Below are 15,282 nucleotides of genomic sequence, written 5' to 3'. Positions count from 1 at the left end.
TGAACTGGATGCTATTATAATAACGTGGCAATCGTCTATTGCTAAGAGTTGACAAAAAGCTCTCATTGAATTTAGTGTGATTAAACTTAGAGATCTTTGAACACCTATGCTCTATGGACACAAGCAATTTTGGTCTTCAATTGAGATGTGCAAATGTTTATCATATTTTTAAAGAAACAAATAGAAGTGTACATTATCGTGTTAGATTTTTAAATGTTGTTGTCTTAAGAAAGTTTATTAAAAAGGATATTTTCGCTAAATGATCATTTTTAATTAAAAAAATTAAAAGCATTTATCTATGTAGGGTTCAACTTAAGCCTTCTTAATCTTTTATTTTCTTTACTTTTCCTTTTGAGCCCTTGATCTAAATACTGTGTTACTTAAATCCAAATACGGTGCTAAATTTTACGAAATAAAAAAAATAATGTAAAAATATAATTTATACAAAAAAAAATATAAAAAAAATTCAGTATAAATTTTCCCGTCCAAAACAAAAACCAACTTTCCAAGTCAAACCACATTCAGCGGCACTGGACTTCCCAAATCTCATCAAGATTCCCACAATGATCACCCAAATCCAAATCTTGAGGCATTTCTAAATCCACTACCGTTTATTCATAAACCACTCCCATATGTCTCTCACCGCTTCACTCACCATCACATGATTAGGGGCCCACGTGCTACTAATCTACAAAGGTTACACTCTGGAAATCTCGGCGTGAGCATATCAAGCCGGAAAGGGCAAGCTCCGTTTCACAGAAAAGGCGCCTCGCCGACCACCGCAAACTCCATGCCCTTTTCTCTCTTCTCATGGCTTCCTTCGAATCCGAAACTCGTAACCCTAACCCTAACCCTAACCCTAACCCTAGATAGAGCTCATCGATCTCCATAGAGATCAATGGAGAGCGAGAGGTTCTCCGGGTCGCGGGACAACCCCAGAGCCCTAGGGCTTGCCCACGATCGGCCACCGCGCGCTGCACCGGTGGAACGGCCGTCGCCACCCATACTGGACCGTTTCCGCGCCTTGCTTAGAGAGCGGGAGGAGGAGCTGAGAGCCCTCGGTGAGGATGAGCCCCCGCTGCCCTCGGCGCAGGAGGTCGTGAGGCTTTACGAGGAGGTGCTTTCAGAGCTTGTTTTCAACTCGAAGCCGGTTATCACGGAACTCACCATCCTTGCCGGGGAACAGCGTGAATTTGCTGAGGGGATTGCTGATGCTATCTGCTCCCGGATTCTTGAGGTGCGGCTGTTCTTTGGTACTGATTTGCTTGGACTGTGCATTGGTTATGCTTTTTTAGGGTTTCTTATTGTGGTACTTGGATCAAATTAGGGTTTTTTTACTTGATTTTGGTTATGAATCTATATTTCTGTCTTGTATTTCTTGATTAGCATTACATTTTAGAGTGGATCTATAGTACCATTTTGTGTTCATTTGGCTAAAATCTCAATTGCAGCGAACTAAATCATAGAAACAAAATAACATTGTGGAAGCGGTGGCTTTGTTGAACAGAGATTTTGATGAGGTAGTTGGTGGTGGTTTGTATTTTGAATGATATGAAAGGGAAATACAAGTTTTTACTTTGGCTAATCTATTGAGGCACAGTAGAAAGGGAAAGGGTTGGAGATGTCTTATTCAATTTACCATAGTTTATGGTCTTTAATCTAATTCAACATAATATCATTTCTCAGTCGGTTATTTTAGTGAATATAATCGTAAATCTAGCATTTGGAGCTGCATTTATAGTTGTAGTATTTAATTTATTTTTGAATTCCATGACTAAGGGTTTGGTTTCTTTGTAGAGACCTAGTATAAATAAATAAATAAAGTTTAAGACTGATAGAGAAGCTCTAATTTCATTGGAATTAAATTTTCTGACTTTTTGGAATTCACTTTTGATTTACCCTGAGGGGTTTGGTACTGGTGAACTCTCTTTATCAAGTGATGATATTATTACTTTCTGTCAATTTTTATGCATGGTGATCCCTTGGCCATGAAAAATTGATATTCCAAAATTTTGAAAATGCTGTATGGTTGTGCACAACCCTTGGCATTATAATGATAAAATACCCACTGGTGGTAATGAAGAGGAATAAAAAAAAATTACTCCACTTCTATTATTAGTATGTGCTATTTGCATTTGCATATTGATTTCTTGTTTCTTTGTGTTAATTTACCGTCCTTTTAATTATTATGTATTCACATGTGATTTGGAGGAAACGTTGTTGTTACAGGCACCGATTGATCAAAAACTTCCTTCATTGTACTTACTAGATAGCATAGTCAAGAACATTGGTCGCGAGTATGTGAGATATTTTGCGGAGCGGCTTGCTGAGGTGAGTGCTTCCTCAAAGCATTAATCTTACCCACTGCCCATCTTTTTATAACAATTTTAGATTATTTGTCATGTTGTCCTCCATGGACCATGCATGTGAGGTTTAAGCTAACTTCCTAAGTTTTGGAGAAAAACTTTTAGTTATAAAAAGCACCATCCTTCTCATACTATACTGAGAAATTGTCCTTATCCTTCACACTAGTGTGCAACCATTATTTATATTCTTTTAGTTTTGCACTTGTCATTTAATTCCTTTTCTGAGCTGTTAATTATCTAGTCTTTATTTCTTGAGGAATATGTTTTTGCTTATCAGCATGTATGCAAATGCTGTGTCCTTGCCTTACTGCTGAAGTCTCACTGTCATGCATGCCTTCAGGTTTTTTGCGAGGCATACAATCAAGTTCATTTCAGTCTGCATCCTGCTATGCGTCACCTCTTTGGGACTTGGTCACAGGTCTTCCCTTATTATGTGCTTCGTACAATTGAGGAGGAGCTGCAATTTTCTACTCCTGATAGCCAGCAGTCAACCAGCTCGACGAATACCAGACATTCTGAATCCCCTTCCTCTCGCCCATCTCATGGCATTCATATCAATCCAAAGTATTTGGAGGCCCGACGCCATCTTGAGCATTCTTCTGCGGTGAGGTTTAATTTACAATTTTCTTGTCTGACATCACATTTCTGCTTAAACTAAACCAGTATTTACTGCTGGCACAATTATAATGATTGCTTGCTTTCAGTCTTTATTGAAAAACTTGTGATCAATTTCCACCATGTTAAACTTCTGTGTCATTTGTTCAGCTATAAAAGTAATCTATTTAATCTATGAGACACTTGTTTTGACTTATGTGTGGACCATTACTTATGACTGGTACAAGCTTTTAGAATTGTGCTTACAAATTTCTAAACTCTTTGATGGTTAATGATTTAAAAAAAAATTGAGATTGTTTATAAAGAAAGAATAATAAAGGCTATAAAGCTTTTTTTTTTACTATTCAGAATAAGCATGGACTTAATCTTTTTCTTACTGACAAGACGAGGTGACTCGTCACCTGGCCACCTTGGGTTTTGTTACGCAGAATAACATTATGCAGACCACATATTGGTTTAAAATTTCTCTAGTTTCTTATTTAATATTTATTTTAAAGAGGTTCATTTGAAACACAAATAACAATTCCTTTGCTTGCTGACTAGACCTAGTTAACTGTTGCATAATTTGATTTTATATTCTCAGTTTGGGGTGCTAATCTGAAGTGATATACGTCTTACACTTCTGAAGTGCATTGAGATTACTCATGCTTGTTATTTCCCATTTAAAATTATTGAAATTATAAATCTTTTCGGTTTGATAACACTAGGATTATCAAGATGTTAGAGGTACTTCTTCAAGTCTCCAGTCTGCTGGGCAGAAATCTTCTGCTCATTATGGTGAGTATGATTTTGAACATAATGATGTAACCCCTCCTCATCAAGGATCAGTTGGAAGAGGCTCTCCACAAACTGCTGGTGGACATGAACCTTCAATGGTTATGATGGAAGGAGGAATTGCTTCTTCAAAGATCAAGGGATTTAGGCCTGCACCTTCACCTGCACCTGCACCTGCACCTACACCTGCACCAACTATTAGGTTGAGAGGGTCTACTTCACCATCAGGTGATAGACTGAAAAAGGAGATTTCACCTGTTTGTGCTGTTCCAGGTGCTGCTCTTTCTGATTCCAGACATGGGTTTGGACCTTGCAAAGTGAGTGAGCAGAATGGTTGGCTGGGTAAGAGCTGGTCTTCTGATTACGCCTATCAACGGCCAGAAGATTTCAGTGTATATAACTTTAACAGGCAACGGACAAGGGAACTGATAGATGCTTATGGAAATTACAGAGGCAAAAGTACTTTTGAGGAGAAGGTTCCAAAGATAATGCGACTGGAGTCAAATGGTGTGAATAGTGATGTGGCTACAAGAAGGTGGCAGAATACTGAGGAAGAGGAGTATGTTTGGGAGGATATGAACCCAACATTAGCTAGCCAGAGAAGGGAAAATAGCCTACCACCTGTTGAGCCCTTAACGACAAGGGCGGGTTTAAGCAAATGGGGTGGAGCGTATGTTGAATCTGATTTCAGAAGGGCGAATTGGTCCAGCCATTCAAGGGCTTCTCATGTTGATGATCCTGCTTTAAAGTTTGAAGACAGAATTCCCCTTATAAGTGTATGATTCTTCTCTTTGAAATTTTGGGTACATTTTATGCTCTTACTAATCTGGAACACGTTCAATTCTGTAACCTGTTTTTGGTTTTTGATGATAGGATCCACCTTGTAGATTACCTAACTTTTCTGTTCTTTTTACTTTTTACGGTATTGCTTGCTCTGCTCTTCTCCCATTGGATCCAATGCAGTTTTAATCTTTATTTTTTTAATGTTTTCCTGAGATGTGTTTGTTGAATATATAAGTTAATATAATATTTGAATTATTGTAACTCACATGTTAAATTATTCTTTTGATAGGAGTTTGAAACTTCTCAACTATGCAGTTTCTCGCCAAGGTTTTGTATAACTCTATTCTGTATCTTGTTTGTTTTTCAATAGGCTGGTTTTTATTTATGACTGAAACATGTGGAAATAATATGATTTTCTTTTATAATTTGTGGATAATGTCTTTTCTTTTTGAACTTCTGCAATCATACAGCCGTGTTCTGGCAATTCTATACTATGTAAGGAGAAAGTACGGAGTTCTATACTTGTTCCATCGTGGTGGGACCTTAGAACCAGCATTTTGTTTTTTTGCGCCTTGTCTAGTATATGATCTGACATCTTATGGTTTTGTGTATGCTTTCCTGGGCCTATGCTGTTTTGTTTTTCTTAAGAAGTCTCTGTTCTTACTCCAAACAAGATGAGTATGCATAATTTTGAACTTACAGTTTAGAATGTTTTATGATTTTGCGGTCTATTCATGGATCCATGTTTGATAATTGAATTATCTGAAAATTTTCCTTTTTACATTATCAGGGTTCTTCTCAGCATGCTCAAGATTCATGGAAGCTGCCCTGTGATATACCCAAACTTCCAGTACCGTTATCAGTAAGTGGGAGGGAGTCCTTAATTGGCCATAGAGTACCAGAAGCAGAGGTACCTTTTCAGAGGCTATCCAACCTTAATTCTGACTCTTCAAGAGTCAATGCATCTACTTTGGAGAAGCATTTGACTGAGAGACCATATTCTCCTCCTAACCCTTCAACAATGTTGGCTTCTTCTCATAAATCACAGCCATTGCCTTTGCACCCTCTTCCTTTACATCAGAAGCAGTTTAAAAGTCAATTTGATCTTATAGAAACCCACAAGCCTATAGTTGGCCAGGGGCCAAAATCGTCTTTAGTATTACCACTTCAGCAATATGATGCCACTGATAGAAAAGCTACGGACACCGAGGCACTGCACCATTTACCATATCAGCATTCTGGTTCGGTACAATCAAACCACCGGGAAGCTATGCCAATTCAGCTTCATGAATCACGTGGAAACTTAATATCCTCTGCACCTGTTCAGCTTTCATCTCATTTAGTTGCTCCACCTTTAAACATCTCACACACACAAGAAATGGGTGTTCCTTTGGGCTCCGTTTTACAGAATTCTTTGTCTGGTTTACCTTCCTCTCATGTGACATACAAGACACATGACAACTCCTTACAAGCTCTTGGAGTCAACTTGCCTCCTTTGCCTCCAGGGCCACCTCCACCTTCAGTGCAGATTGGACCTGCATCTATTAATTCCAATATTTCCAGTTCACCCGCAAATCCTTTCTCAGGACTGCTCAGTTCCCTGATGGAAAAAGGTTTGATTTCTTTGCAGCCACAAAGCTCTTCTCAGGTACTTTTATCCGTTGATGAAAAATATCCCTTCAGTTGGATCACAAGATATGGTTTTTTCTATATGTACGTTTCTACTTGTTCAGTTGCATGATATGATTTTGCAGGATCCTGTGGGGGTTGAATTTAATGCTGATCTTCTTAAGGTGCGACATGAGTCTGCAATAAATGCCCTGTACACTGAGCTTCCAAGACAATGTATGACATGTGGCATGCGGTTTAGATGCCAAGAAGAACATGGTGCCCACATGGATTGGCATGTAACTAAGAATCGAATATCAAAGAACCGCAAACAAAAACCTTCACGCAAATGGTTTGTGAGTGCGAAGGAGTGGCTCAGTGGAGCAGAAGCATTGGGAACTGATTTTGTCCCTGGATTTTTGCCCACTGAAACAGTTACCGAAAAAGGAGAAGACAAAGAATTGGCTGTTCCGGCAGATGAAAATCAGAATGTTTGTGCATTGTGTGCAGAGCCATTTGAGGATTTTTACAGTGATGAGACTGAGGAGTGGATGTACAAGGGGGCTATATACTTGAATGCACCTGATGGAAATGTAGAGGGTTTCGATAGATCTCAGTTGGGTCCCATTGTCCATGCTAAATGCAGGTCTGAATCTGCCAAAGGGTTTGCAGAAGCTTAAGGTGAGTTCACTTTTGATATCCTTCCGTTGGAAGTTAGTATAGTTATTGGCTGCCTTTAAACTTTTAATGCAAAATGTAAACCGTTGGTAGAATGAATGGTGTGCCAGGATCAGACACCTGCAATCTGCTGATTATGAATATTTTTCTGTCCGACCAATTCTTTGTCCACTCTATTTTGGTTCTGGGTTTCTCTAGGGTGCGAGTCTTGAACTCCTTTCTATTAGGCAAAGAAGGTTTTTGGAGTCCCTCCCAATTTTTATGTGTTTCTGGATCAGATGCTTATATCTGTTGTTCAGACTTAAGCTTATTTATAAGAATGCAAGAAATAGGATGTAAATAAATAGACTTTTTACAATATTGTAAATCAACAAAACAAAGCGGATATGTGTTTTTTGAGTTGGGGAATAGTGTTTAGGTTATGTTGGATGTCCTTTTCCAGACACTTGCGTGGCCTCTCTCTAGCCTTTTTCCGATGCTCTTATCCATTCAAGGCCTGAAGGTTGTGTTTGTTGATGTCTAATTACCTTAGGAACATGAATAGTGTTGTTCCCAAAATATTTGCTTTCATCATTCTAGAGAATTTGTTAATGAAATTTTTAAAGGTTTTCATTGCTAATGATGTTTTCCAAACATGCATGATGCATTTAGAGGGACACTAAAATTTGACTCATGAACTAATATCTTATGTTTAATATATATATATATATCTATATATATCTGTGGATTCAAATTTGTTCTTAACTGAGTGTGACCTGATTTATAATATCTGCCAGAACAACACATGTTAGTTAATTATCTTGTAATCTGGTCCATGTAGAACTGTTGAGATAGTTGCTGGTCTCAAAGTTCAGCATAGTTCTTTGTAATTACAAAAGCTGATTCCTGTTTTGCTGAACCTTTGATGTGTGCATTTTATGTGACGTGGCATCCATATTCTGGACATTTGTTTATTAGGTGGTGTGATAAGCATAGGAGACATTTGGGTGTTATAACTTTGTGCAATGGGTGTCATTTGAATTGTCAACTCCACTCACAGAGCTCACAAGATGATAAAATATTATACTTGATCCCATGGTAGTAAGATGGGCTTAAATTTGATTTTGAAGTGTTTGTGTTTGTGTTGTATTCATCGGCATTCTACATTGAGTACTAACCAAGGGTATATGAACCAGCAGTGCATTGCCAAACACCTAGCTATGTGCTTGTACAGGGTAAAAGACCTTCTAATTTGAGTTTTAGAATTTGCACCATGTCACTGTATATACTTTTTGGGATGCTTAAATGAGATTAATATTCTCTTATTTGCCATAACCTTAGTTCCTTGTTAGCATGTTTGGTTATATCATAGCAGCTGAAAAGATTTTGTTTTGTTCTATATGCAGGAAATCCTGTGCAAAACAGAATTATACAGTAGAGTTTATGACATCTAATCTGTAAGTTACTTCAATGGTAACTGCCTTTTATGAGACACCCAGCTTCTTGTTTTCCAATTAATCATATTCCAGCTTGCGTAGCTTTGGCATCATGTTTCATACTGTAAATGTAAATTCAGAGTAGTGCTGCGTTAGAAGAGATTTTCAATTTTGTAACATGCGTGCTATTAGCAAAGTTTATATGATCCTCCCATCTCTCTATTTTCGCTTGCTTTTCTGTCTTTGCAGCAATGGGATTTTGCCCGCCCTTTCTAGTCGATGTGTTCCTGAGAGATTTCCGTGGGTAGGGTCGGCTGCTGCCTGCAGAACAAATCAATTATCTTTTTATGAAATTGTCTATGATCGCCTCATAGTTCTGGCTTATCTTTTATATTTTCTTTTGTTTATCTTTGATGTTCTACTCTGGGTTTTGTTAACAGTAAAGTTCTCTGTTAGGTTTTGCAGTCTGTGAAAAGTCAGATGCTTGTGCAACAACAGGCAGCACTGCTAATAAAATTGTGGGAAATGCCACCTTCATTTTATTTTACATTTGTAATCTGACATCTCTGTGTTCACTAGTTGGACAATGCAGCATCTTAAAGTTAAGCTCTGGAGCTATTTTGCTTTGAGTGCATTTCTACAGGGTTTCTGAAATCCATTTATTTCTCAAATTGTTGGCTTTTTTTCTTTTTTTAATGTTAACAGTTTATGCTTCCAATCGCTGCTGTTTGTTGATGGATTAATAGTAGTTGTTTATGGCAATATTTCATACCCAGAATATTTAATGTTGTAATTGGATGTATAATATTTAGACTGATGGTTAAAAGAGCGTTCAAGTGCAGCTGAAATGTTTTTGTTGAGCTGGTATCTGATTGATAGAACATGGAAATTTTGATTTCATTGTACCCTTGAGCTTGAAAAATTCTTAAGATAATGAATATACCCAATTGCAACCACAATCCATCAAGCAATCTTTATTATTGTTTCCACCAACAATTAATATCAGTGGGAAATAATGTTAACTAATAATAATAATAATAATACATATATAAATAAATCAAACCGTTTAGACTTGAAGAAAAGTTACAAGTAGAAATTCACATTATAATTTTGTGTCTCCAAGAACTTTTTTTCTTAATTACAAACACAAAAAAAGAAATAAACAAATAGCAAACACAGAAAACATGGAAAGAAGGAAGCTGATAACATTATTAAACTAAGAGAAGCCTTCATATATATATATATAAGTCACAGCTTGTGGACTAGTTCACTTGCTATCCACCAAATACCATGACAAGAAATTCACATAAAAGAGACACATACATAACAACATGATCAAGTAGAACTGAGGTTGACAAGCAAACAAACAAACAACAAAAAGCAAGACCCACATAGAAACAGTCTTTGCTTATCACAATCAAAGTACAAAACCCTAAGTAATAAAAAGAAAAATAAAAATAAAAATAAAATAACAGAAGAGAGACATAGATAGATTGAGAAAAGAGATAAAAGAGTACCAAAGCTCCAAAGAGGGAAAGTCAATACCCGAACCAACACCCTTGCCATGAAGTTTCCTCTGCTTCCCAAATCCTCCTCTTCAGAGAGATCCACAAGAAAGCAAAGTACCACAAAAACAAGAAGAATCTAAGGTGCGTTCTTGACTTCCCACACCAAATAAAAACCACTCCCTAGAGTCCCAGTCCCTCCTTTTTCCATCTCCTGCATTCCAAACCTTCTCATTCTCAGTTCATATATTTTTCGATACCAATCACACTGAATACAAACTATCATAATATACTAAAATACTAATAGATTATATACATATATACCGTCGTTATTCACTGGCCTCCAGTTTCCCCGGAAACAGCAGCCTTGATCCTTTCCACAGTGCAAGCAATAAGGCTATTAACAGTAGCAACTGAACCAAGAGAGAGCTTGGCTGTTGGCACTGAATCCACAAGGATTTGGAATGCAACAGTGAGTAATGAACCTCCAGAGCCAACCTCACCAATCCCTCCTGCTTCTACTCCATGAGGACCATCTGGCAGAATTGCAAACCCTGATGGAAGAAGAGCCACATAGTCTGGATCCCCTCCATTCAATACCACATTCATCGCCACGACATCTACCGGTGCATATATCACATACGAGCCTGTCGAATCGGTGCAGCTCTCTTGCAGTATCAGCATATTGCTTTGGTTCGAGTTCGCGCTCTGTCATTGAATTAAAAAAAATTGAATTTGCTTTTCTTATCAGAATGAACTCACTCAAGATAATAACCATGATGATTTTGTAAGCTTCTTAATTATTAACTATGACTTACGTTTACTCGAAGAAGAGATACACAATTTCCATGATCTCTGCCATTTGCTATGTGCGCCATTTCTTGTACCACACCTCCATTTGAGAGTATATCCCACTGCACCAAATATATATATATATATATATACATAAATAAATCAATAAGAGAAGGAGCTTGATCGATCAATAAAGAATAGTAATAGTTGCAGTAACACTGGTGGTGGTGGTGGTGGTGGTGTACCTCGCTGCGAGAGCTCTCATCTCTAAGGAAATCGAAAACCCGCTTTGGAGGAACAGGCAGCCAGAAGGAAGTAGCAGCATTCAAGACGATCCCAGGTGGGCGGCCGGGATCATCAACACTCTTTCGAGTCATCACTCTAACATCTTCTGCACTGCTTCCTGAGAGAGTAGTCCATTGATGAGTTGTTGAAGCAGTGACACCCCCACAAAAGCTTATAACCATTCTCTCAGCCAACTTCAACATACTTTTCCTCCCTTCTGGTGTTGTTATCACTATAAAAACATTCAGAAAAAATAGGGGATGTATAAATCTTGCTCATTAATCTTATGAAAATTGAGAATAAACAAACAAATCATTCATTCATTCATTAGTTACCTCCGATATCACCGGAAGGAATGTTGCTAGCCATCACACTTGCAAGGCGTTCACATTGTCTATCCAAAGTAGCCACCCATCTTTTAGCACCAAATGCAAGGCCTGAGTTAACCAGTGATCTATATATATTGTGAACTGATCTATCATCCACTTCTACATGTTCAACCCATATAACCTATTCATGCACACAAAACATCAAGAGTTCAGTGTATTGTTATTGTTTTGCTATTACTTTCTTTAAGAATTAAAGTGAAGATTGGAAATTGCTAATGGTTTGCTTGCCTTTGAGTAGCCATTGGGCATCTCTTGGATCAAACAACCTGATGGCCTTCTTCGGCATCGAAGGACCGGACTCGGGCGCAAGCTGTCAAGTGATACATCAACCACTGCCCAAGTTCCATCTGAATGTTGCTTGCAATACCTCACAAACAAACTCTCTCTTGTTGGAACTAGAGGTGAAGGCACTTGGAACTCAGCTGACATCTGTGAGAATTTATGTATGTATAGGCTTGAGTTTGATTACCTTTTGTTATATTTGTATCAAAGAGAAAGGTAAGTAACATACAAATCAAAATAACTATAATTTTATGCGATGGAATTGTTCTTCGGTTATAATCTCATGATAAAATATGTTCCCAACAAACTATATATATATATATATATAATCATTGAATAATATATACAGCAGGGAGAAAGTTCCTTTTACCACTTGCAAGGCTCCATTGTAGTTTCCTGCTACTCCAGTTGATAAGACCTCCAAAGTTACTGCCCTCGAGACAATGCCAGAGAACACAGTAGACCATTGATTCTAGAAAATGATTCAAAGTTTAAAACCTCAGTGATCCAAAACAATTTAAGATTAATCAAAAGAATAAAATTTTCATGTATATATATAGATATATATATATATATGGTTCATACCACATCCATTAGTATTTCAACAAGGTTGATATGGTTCATGATCACAACAGCAGTCTCCCTTGATGCTTCTGATTTCAATCCAAATGGCTTGGGACCAATCCCTCTTGGGAATGTTCTCACATACTCCTCTTCATTCAGAGTTTCCATGGAGTTATCAAGTCCTGCAGGTGTCCAGAGTGGTTCTCCAAGCTGTGCCATTCTAATCAGCTCTTCCATGGCAGCAACTGCGAGCTCAATAACCATTGGCTTCTCAATCTCCGGCTGTCCCGATACAGACCTTAGTAGCTCACCGCCACCAAACATCTCACCTCCAATGCCTGGCTGAACTCCAAATCCTCCTCCAACACCAAGATCTAATCCTGACCGAGAAGGGATCGGTGGTGATAGCAGCGGGTATGATACCATTGGCTTGCCGACATATTTCGCAGCTATTCCTGATATCCTATCAATCTATATACGAAGCAAACAAGAAATGTAAAGAAAACATTGAGTTAACATAAAATCAATTGCTCTTGGTGTACATTAAAGAATGCAAGTATACATATATCACCTCTTCTCTAAGCCTTGCATTCTCAATTCTGAGGTGGTGTTCATCAAATGACATCTCTCCGAGAGCTGCAGGACCGCCGCAATTAGGGCAGGAGGCATTGCTGAGAGCTTCCTTGTACCTCAAGTTCTCAGCCCGGAGCTTTTCGTTCTCTGTTCGGAGCTGTGTGTTCTCATGCCTTTCATGTTGTGTCTGTTTGGAGAAGAAGAGAGTAGTTAAGAAAACAGCAAAAGAATACACACACACACACAAAGACATGAAAGAGTTGAAGGTTTGAGGGTTTTCTAGGTCTTCTTATGAGAAGAAGGTAGATCAGAACAAAATAGAGAAGAGTTGGAGAATTTAGGGTTTCCTGGGTTTGCATTAGTTTCATGTTTTGACTCTTCGAAAGAGGAAGATCAGAACAAAGTAGAGAAGAGTTGCTGGTTTTAGGGTTTTCTAGGGTTCTCATGCCTTTCATTTTGTAACTCTTTCAAGAAGAAGATAGATCAGAACAAAGTTTATAAGAGTTGGAAGTTTAGGGTTTTCAAGGGTTCTCCAGCGTCCCTTTTGAGAAGAAGACCTCAGATCAAAGCACAATTTTTAGGTTTTTCTATAGTTCTCATGGCTTTCATTTTGTGTCTCTTTTCATCAGAAGAGAGATTAGATCAAAATAGAAAAGAGTTGCAGGTTTTAGGGTTTTCTAAGGCTCTCATGCCTTCCATTTTGTGTCTCTTCCGAGGAGAAGAAGAAGAAGAAGAAGAAGAAGAAGAAAAGCAGAAGAAGAAGAAGAAGAAGAAGAAGAAGAAGAGAATGGAACAAGAAAAAAACATTAGAAAACATTAGTTCAAAAGAGTTTATAATATTTTTAGGGTTTTCAAGGGTTTCAAAGACCTTCATCTGAGTTCTCTTGTTCTGGAACCAAAACTTGACTTGCAGTGGCTCAAGTCCAAGCTCCCTGCTCAACTCCTTCCTTTGCTTGTCATCAGGATGAGGACATTCCTTGAAAAACCTGCATCAAAATCAACAAACAAATTCCAGTAATTCATAAATAGAAAAAATAAAATCAGATCAAAACCTCCAAAAAAAATAAATTAAATTAAATTAAAATAAAGTTGTAGTTCTCACGCTTCCATCTCTTGAATTTGATGTTGAGTGTGACGATGATATCTCTTCTTCTTCGGCCGATTGTTTGGGTCTTGATCGTCACCGGAGGCACACTCGATGTTTTCACTGCCTGATTTGCTCTCAAAGTCTTCTTCTCTAACTCTAATCATCTCACTTTCTCCGGTGGTTTGTGCCATCTCAAGCTGGTGTTGAAGTGGGAGTTGTTGTCCTTCCAACATGTTTGGCTGTAACTTATAGAGTGAAGAACACACATAGGAAGCCATTTAGAACTCTCTCTTCAATCAATCAAAACTCTCTATATAAATAAACTATAAAGTCTTAATCCTTGTTTGCAAGCTTAGATCTAAAGATTATGACTGAAATCTATGCATGGATATCACAGAGATGTATATAATATTTAAGAAATCATGAGTCAAAGGGAAAGAGGAAAACAAGAGTCAAACAAACAATTCTTAAAATAAAAAAAAATTAAAAATCAAAGTAGAAGAACTAGCCTTAGAGATTCTAACAATTGACGTATAGATCTCTCTCAAGAAGAAGAAGAAAGGAAGATCTAGAGAGATTAAAAATCAAATAAGAGAAAAGAGAGAAAACTAGAGAGACCTTTCAACTTTCAACGCGTTTCTCAAAAACCGAGGATGATTTAGCTACCTTTGGTTAAACAACACCATTTCAAGCCCCAACTCTTAACTCTAACTTAACCCACAAATTAAACCATATATAGAAACCCATCATTTTTTGATGAGAAAGAGAGTCACTCAAGATAACTACACCACACCATTATCATCTCCTTTTCAACAATTAAAGAAAACTAAAAATTAAAAAAAGAAAGAAAGAATAAAGGAGAGAAGATGAAGGTGAAGTTGGATGAGTTTTTTTTCTTGTATCTCTTATAGCTAGCTCACCTGACCGAGAGATAGTGCAGAAGAAGAAGCAAAACCAGTTCCACCATTCCTACCGATCATCGGTGGCATATGTCTTGCCGGAATCATGATCCCGGCTGGCATATTTTGTCCACCAAACTCTAGTTTTTAACCCCCCCAACACCACCTCTCTATTAGATCTTTCTTTTTTCTTTTCCTTTCAGAAGACAAAAAAAAGTGAAGAAGAAGAAGAAGAGGTTTTAATCAGATCTATGAAGTGTATTTATTTAAGAGAAGGAATAAAGAGCAAGTGGTGAAGAAGAAGAAGAAGAAGAAAGCATGGAAGGGAGGTAGGAGAAGGAGAGTGAAGAAGAGAAGACAAAGAAGGAAGGTGAGTGGTGAGGAAGGAGAAAGGGGGAACAGGTGGAGAAGATGTGGCAAAGGAGGAGTTATTGCAGAGCGCATTGAGAGGGTGCAATTGCATTTATTGAGAATTGAGAGGGTGGTGTAATTGCTCTAGAGAGAGAAAAATACAAAGATAGAGAGATAAAGAGATAAAGAGATAGAAAGAGAGTGCTATATCTTTTATATGTTACTTATGTGTTATAAATTCCTCCACAAAATGAAAAGAGTCTATCTATTTATATGGTGAAAAGCAATGACGGCTTGGCAAATATATATATATATA

The 15,282-nt window shown here is 37.7% G+C and overlaps 2 protein-coding genes across 9 annotated transcripts; one reads left to right on the top strand and one right to left on the bottom strand.

Annotated features, from left to right (window-relative positions):
- The first annotated feature begins 717 nt into the window (after positions 1 to 717).
- LOC120249526 (polyadenylation and cleavage factor homolog 4) lies at positions 718 to 8,845 on the top strand. Of its 4 annotated transcripts, XR_005532849.1 has the most exons (8): positions 720 to 1,237; positions 2,230 to 2,331; positions 2,707 to 2,970; positions 3,689 to 4,531; positions 5,329 to 6,186; positions 6,293 to 6,827; positions 8,210 to 8,260; positions 8,489 to 8,845. XR_005532849.1 is itself a non-coding variant. In XM_039258060.1 (7 exons), the coding sequence occupies exons 1-6, from the start codon at positions 899 to 901 to the stop codon at positions 6,824 to 6,826; spliced, it is 2,940 nt and encodes a 979-aa protein (XP_039113994.1). In that variant the 5' UTR covers positions 720 to 898; the 3' UTR covers position 6,827; positions 8,210 to 8,781. The 4 variants fall into 4 exon arrangements, 3 of the variants coding, with proteins under 3 accessions (XP_039113995.1, XP_039113994.1, XP_039113996.1); XM_039258060.1 differs by having other exon boundaries at positions 8,210 to 8,781; XM_039258061.1 differs by lacking the exon at positions 2,230 to 2,331 and having other exon boundaries at positions 718 to 1,237; positions 8,210 to 8,781.
- Positions 8,846 to 9,540: 695 nt separating this feature from the next.
- On the bottom strand, positions 9,541 to 15,015 carry LOC120249527 (homeobox-leucine zipper protein ROC2-like). Of its 5 annotated transcripts, none has more exons than XM_039258067.1 (12): positions 14,637 to 15,009; positions 13,732 to 13,955; positions 13,498 to 13,615; positions 12,628 to 12,816; positions 12,078 to 12,527; positions 11,863 to 11,964; positions 11,439 to 11,639; positions 11,157 to 11,331; positions 10,782 to 11,053; positions 10,563 to 10,658; positions 10,069 to 10,452; positions 9,541 to 9,958 (listed from the first exon to the last, which is right to left on the bottom strand). In XM_039258067.1, exons 1-11 carry the CDS (start codon positions 14,736 to 14,738, stop codon positions 10,078 to 10,080), a joined length of 2,304 nt encoding a protein of 767 aa, XP_039114001.1. In that variant the 5' UTR covers positions 14,739 to 15,009; the 3' UTR covers positions 9,541 to 9,958; positions 10,069 to 10,077. The 5 variants fall into 5 exon arrangements, with proteins under 5 accessions (XP_039114001.1, XP_039114000.1, XP_039113998.1 ...); XM_039258066.1 differs by having other exon boundaries at positions 13,732 to 13,961; positions 14,637 to 15,007; XM_039258064.1 differs by having other exon boundaries at positions 10,061 to 10,452; positions 10,563 to 11,053; positions 13,732 to 13,961; positions 14,637 to 15,015.
- Positions 15,016 to 15,282: the final 267 nt, after the last annotated feature.

Source organism: Dioscorea cayenensis, chromosome 19 (assembly GCF_009730915.1).
Source record: "Dioscorea cayenensis subsp. rotundata cultivar TDr96_F1 chromosome 19, TDr96_F1_v2_PseudoChromosome.rev07_lg8_w22 25.fasta, whole genome shotgun sequence".
NCBI lineage: Eukaryota > Viridiplantae > Streptophyta > Magnoliopsida > Dioscoreales > Dioscoreaceae > Dioscorea > Dioscorea cayenensis.
This window is presented reverse-complemented; position numbering and strand designations above follow the sequence as displayed.

Excerpts from the sequence above, each read along its gene's own strand:
- LOC120249526 (XM_039258060.1), top strand. The coding sequence starts at position 899 with ATGGAGAGCGAGAGGTTCTCCGGGTCGCGGGACAACCCCAGAGCCCTA. Across the intron at positions 1,238-2,229 it reads TCTGCTCCCGGATTCTTGAG|GCACCGATTGATCAAAAACT; the intron begins GTGCGGCTGTTC and ends TTGTTGTTACAG. Across the intron at positions 2,332-2,706 it reads TTGCGGAGCGGCTTGCTGAG|GTTTTTTGCGAGGCATACAA; the intron begins GTGAGTGCTTCC and ends GCATGCCTTCAG.
- LOC120249527 (XM_039258064.1), bottom strand. The coding sequence starts at position 14,738 with ATGCCAGCCGGGATCATGATTCCGGCAAGACATATGCCACCGATGATC. Across the intron at positions 13,962-14,636 it reads CTGCACTATCTCTCGGTCAG|TTACAGCCAAACATGTTGGA; the intron begins GTGAGCTAGCTA and ends TCACTCTATAAG. Across the intron at positions 12,817-13,497 it reads ACAAGAGAACTCAGATGAAG|ACACAACATGAAAGGCATGA; the intron begins GTCTTTGAAACC and ends TTCTCCAAACAG.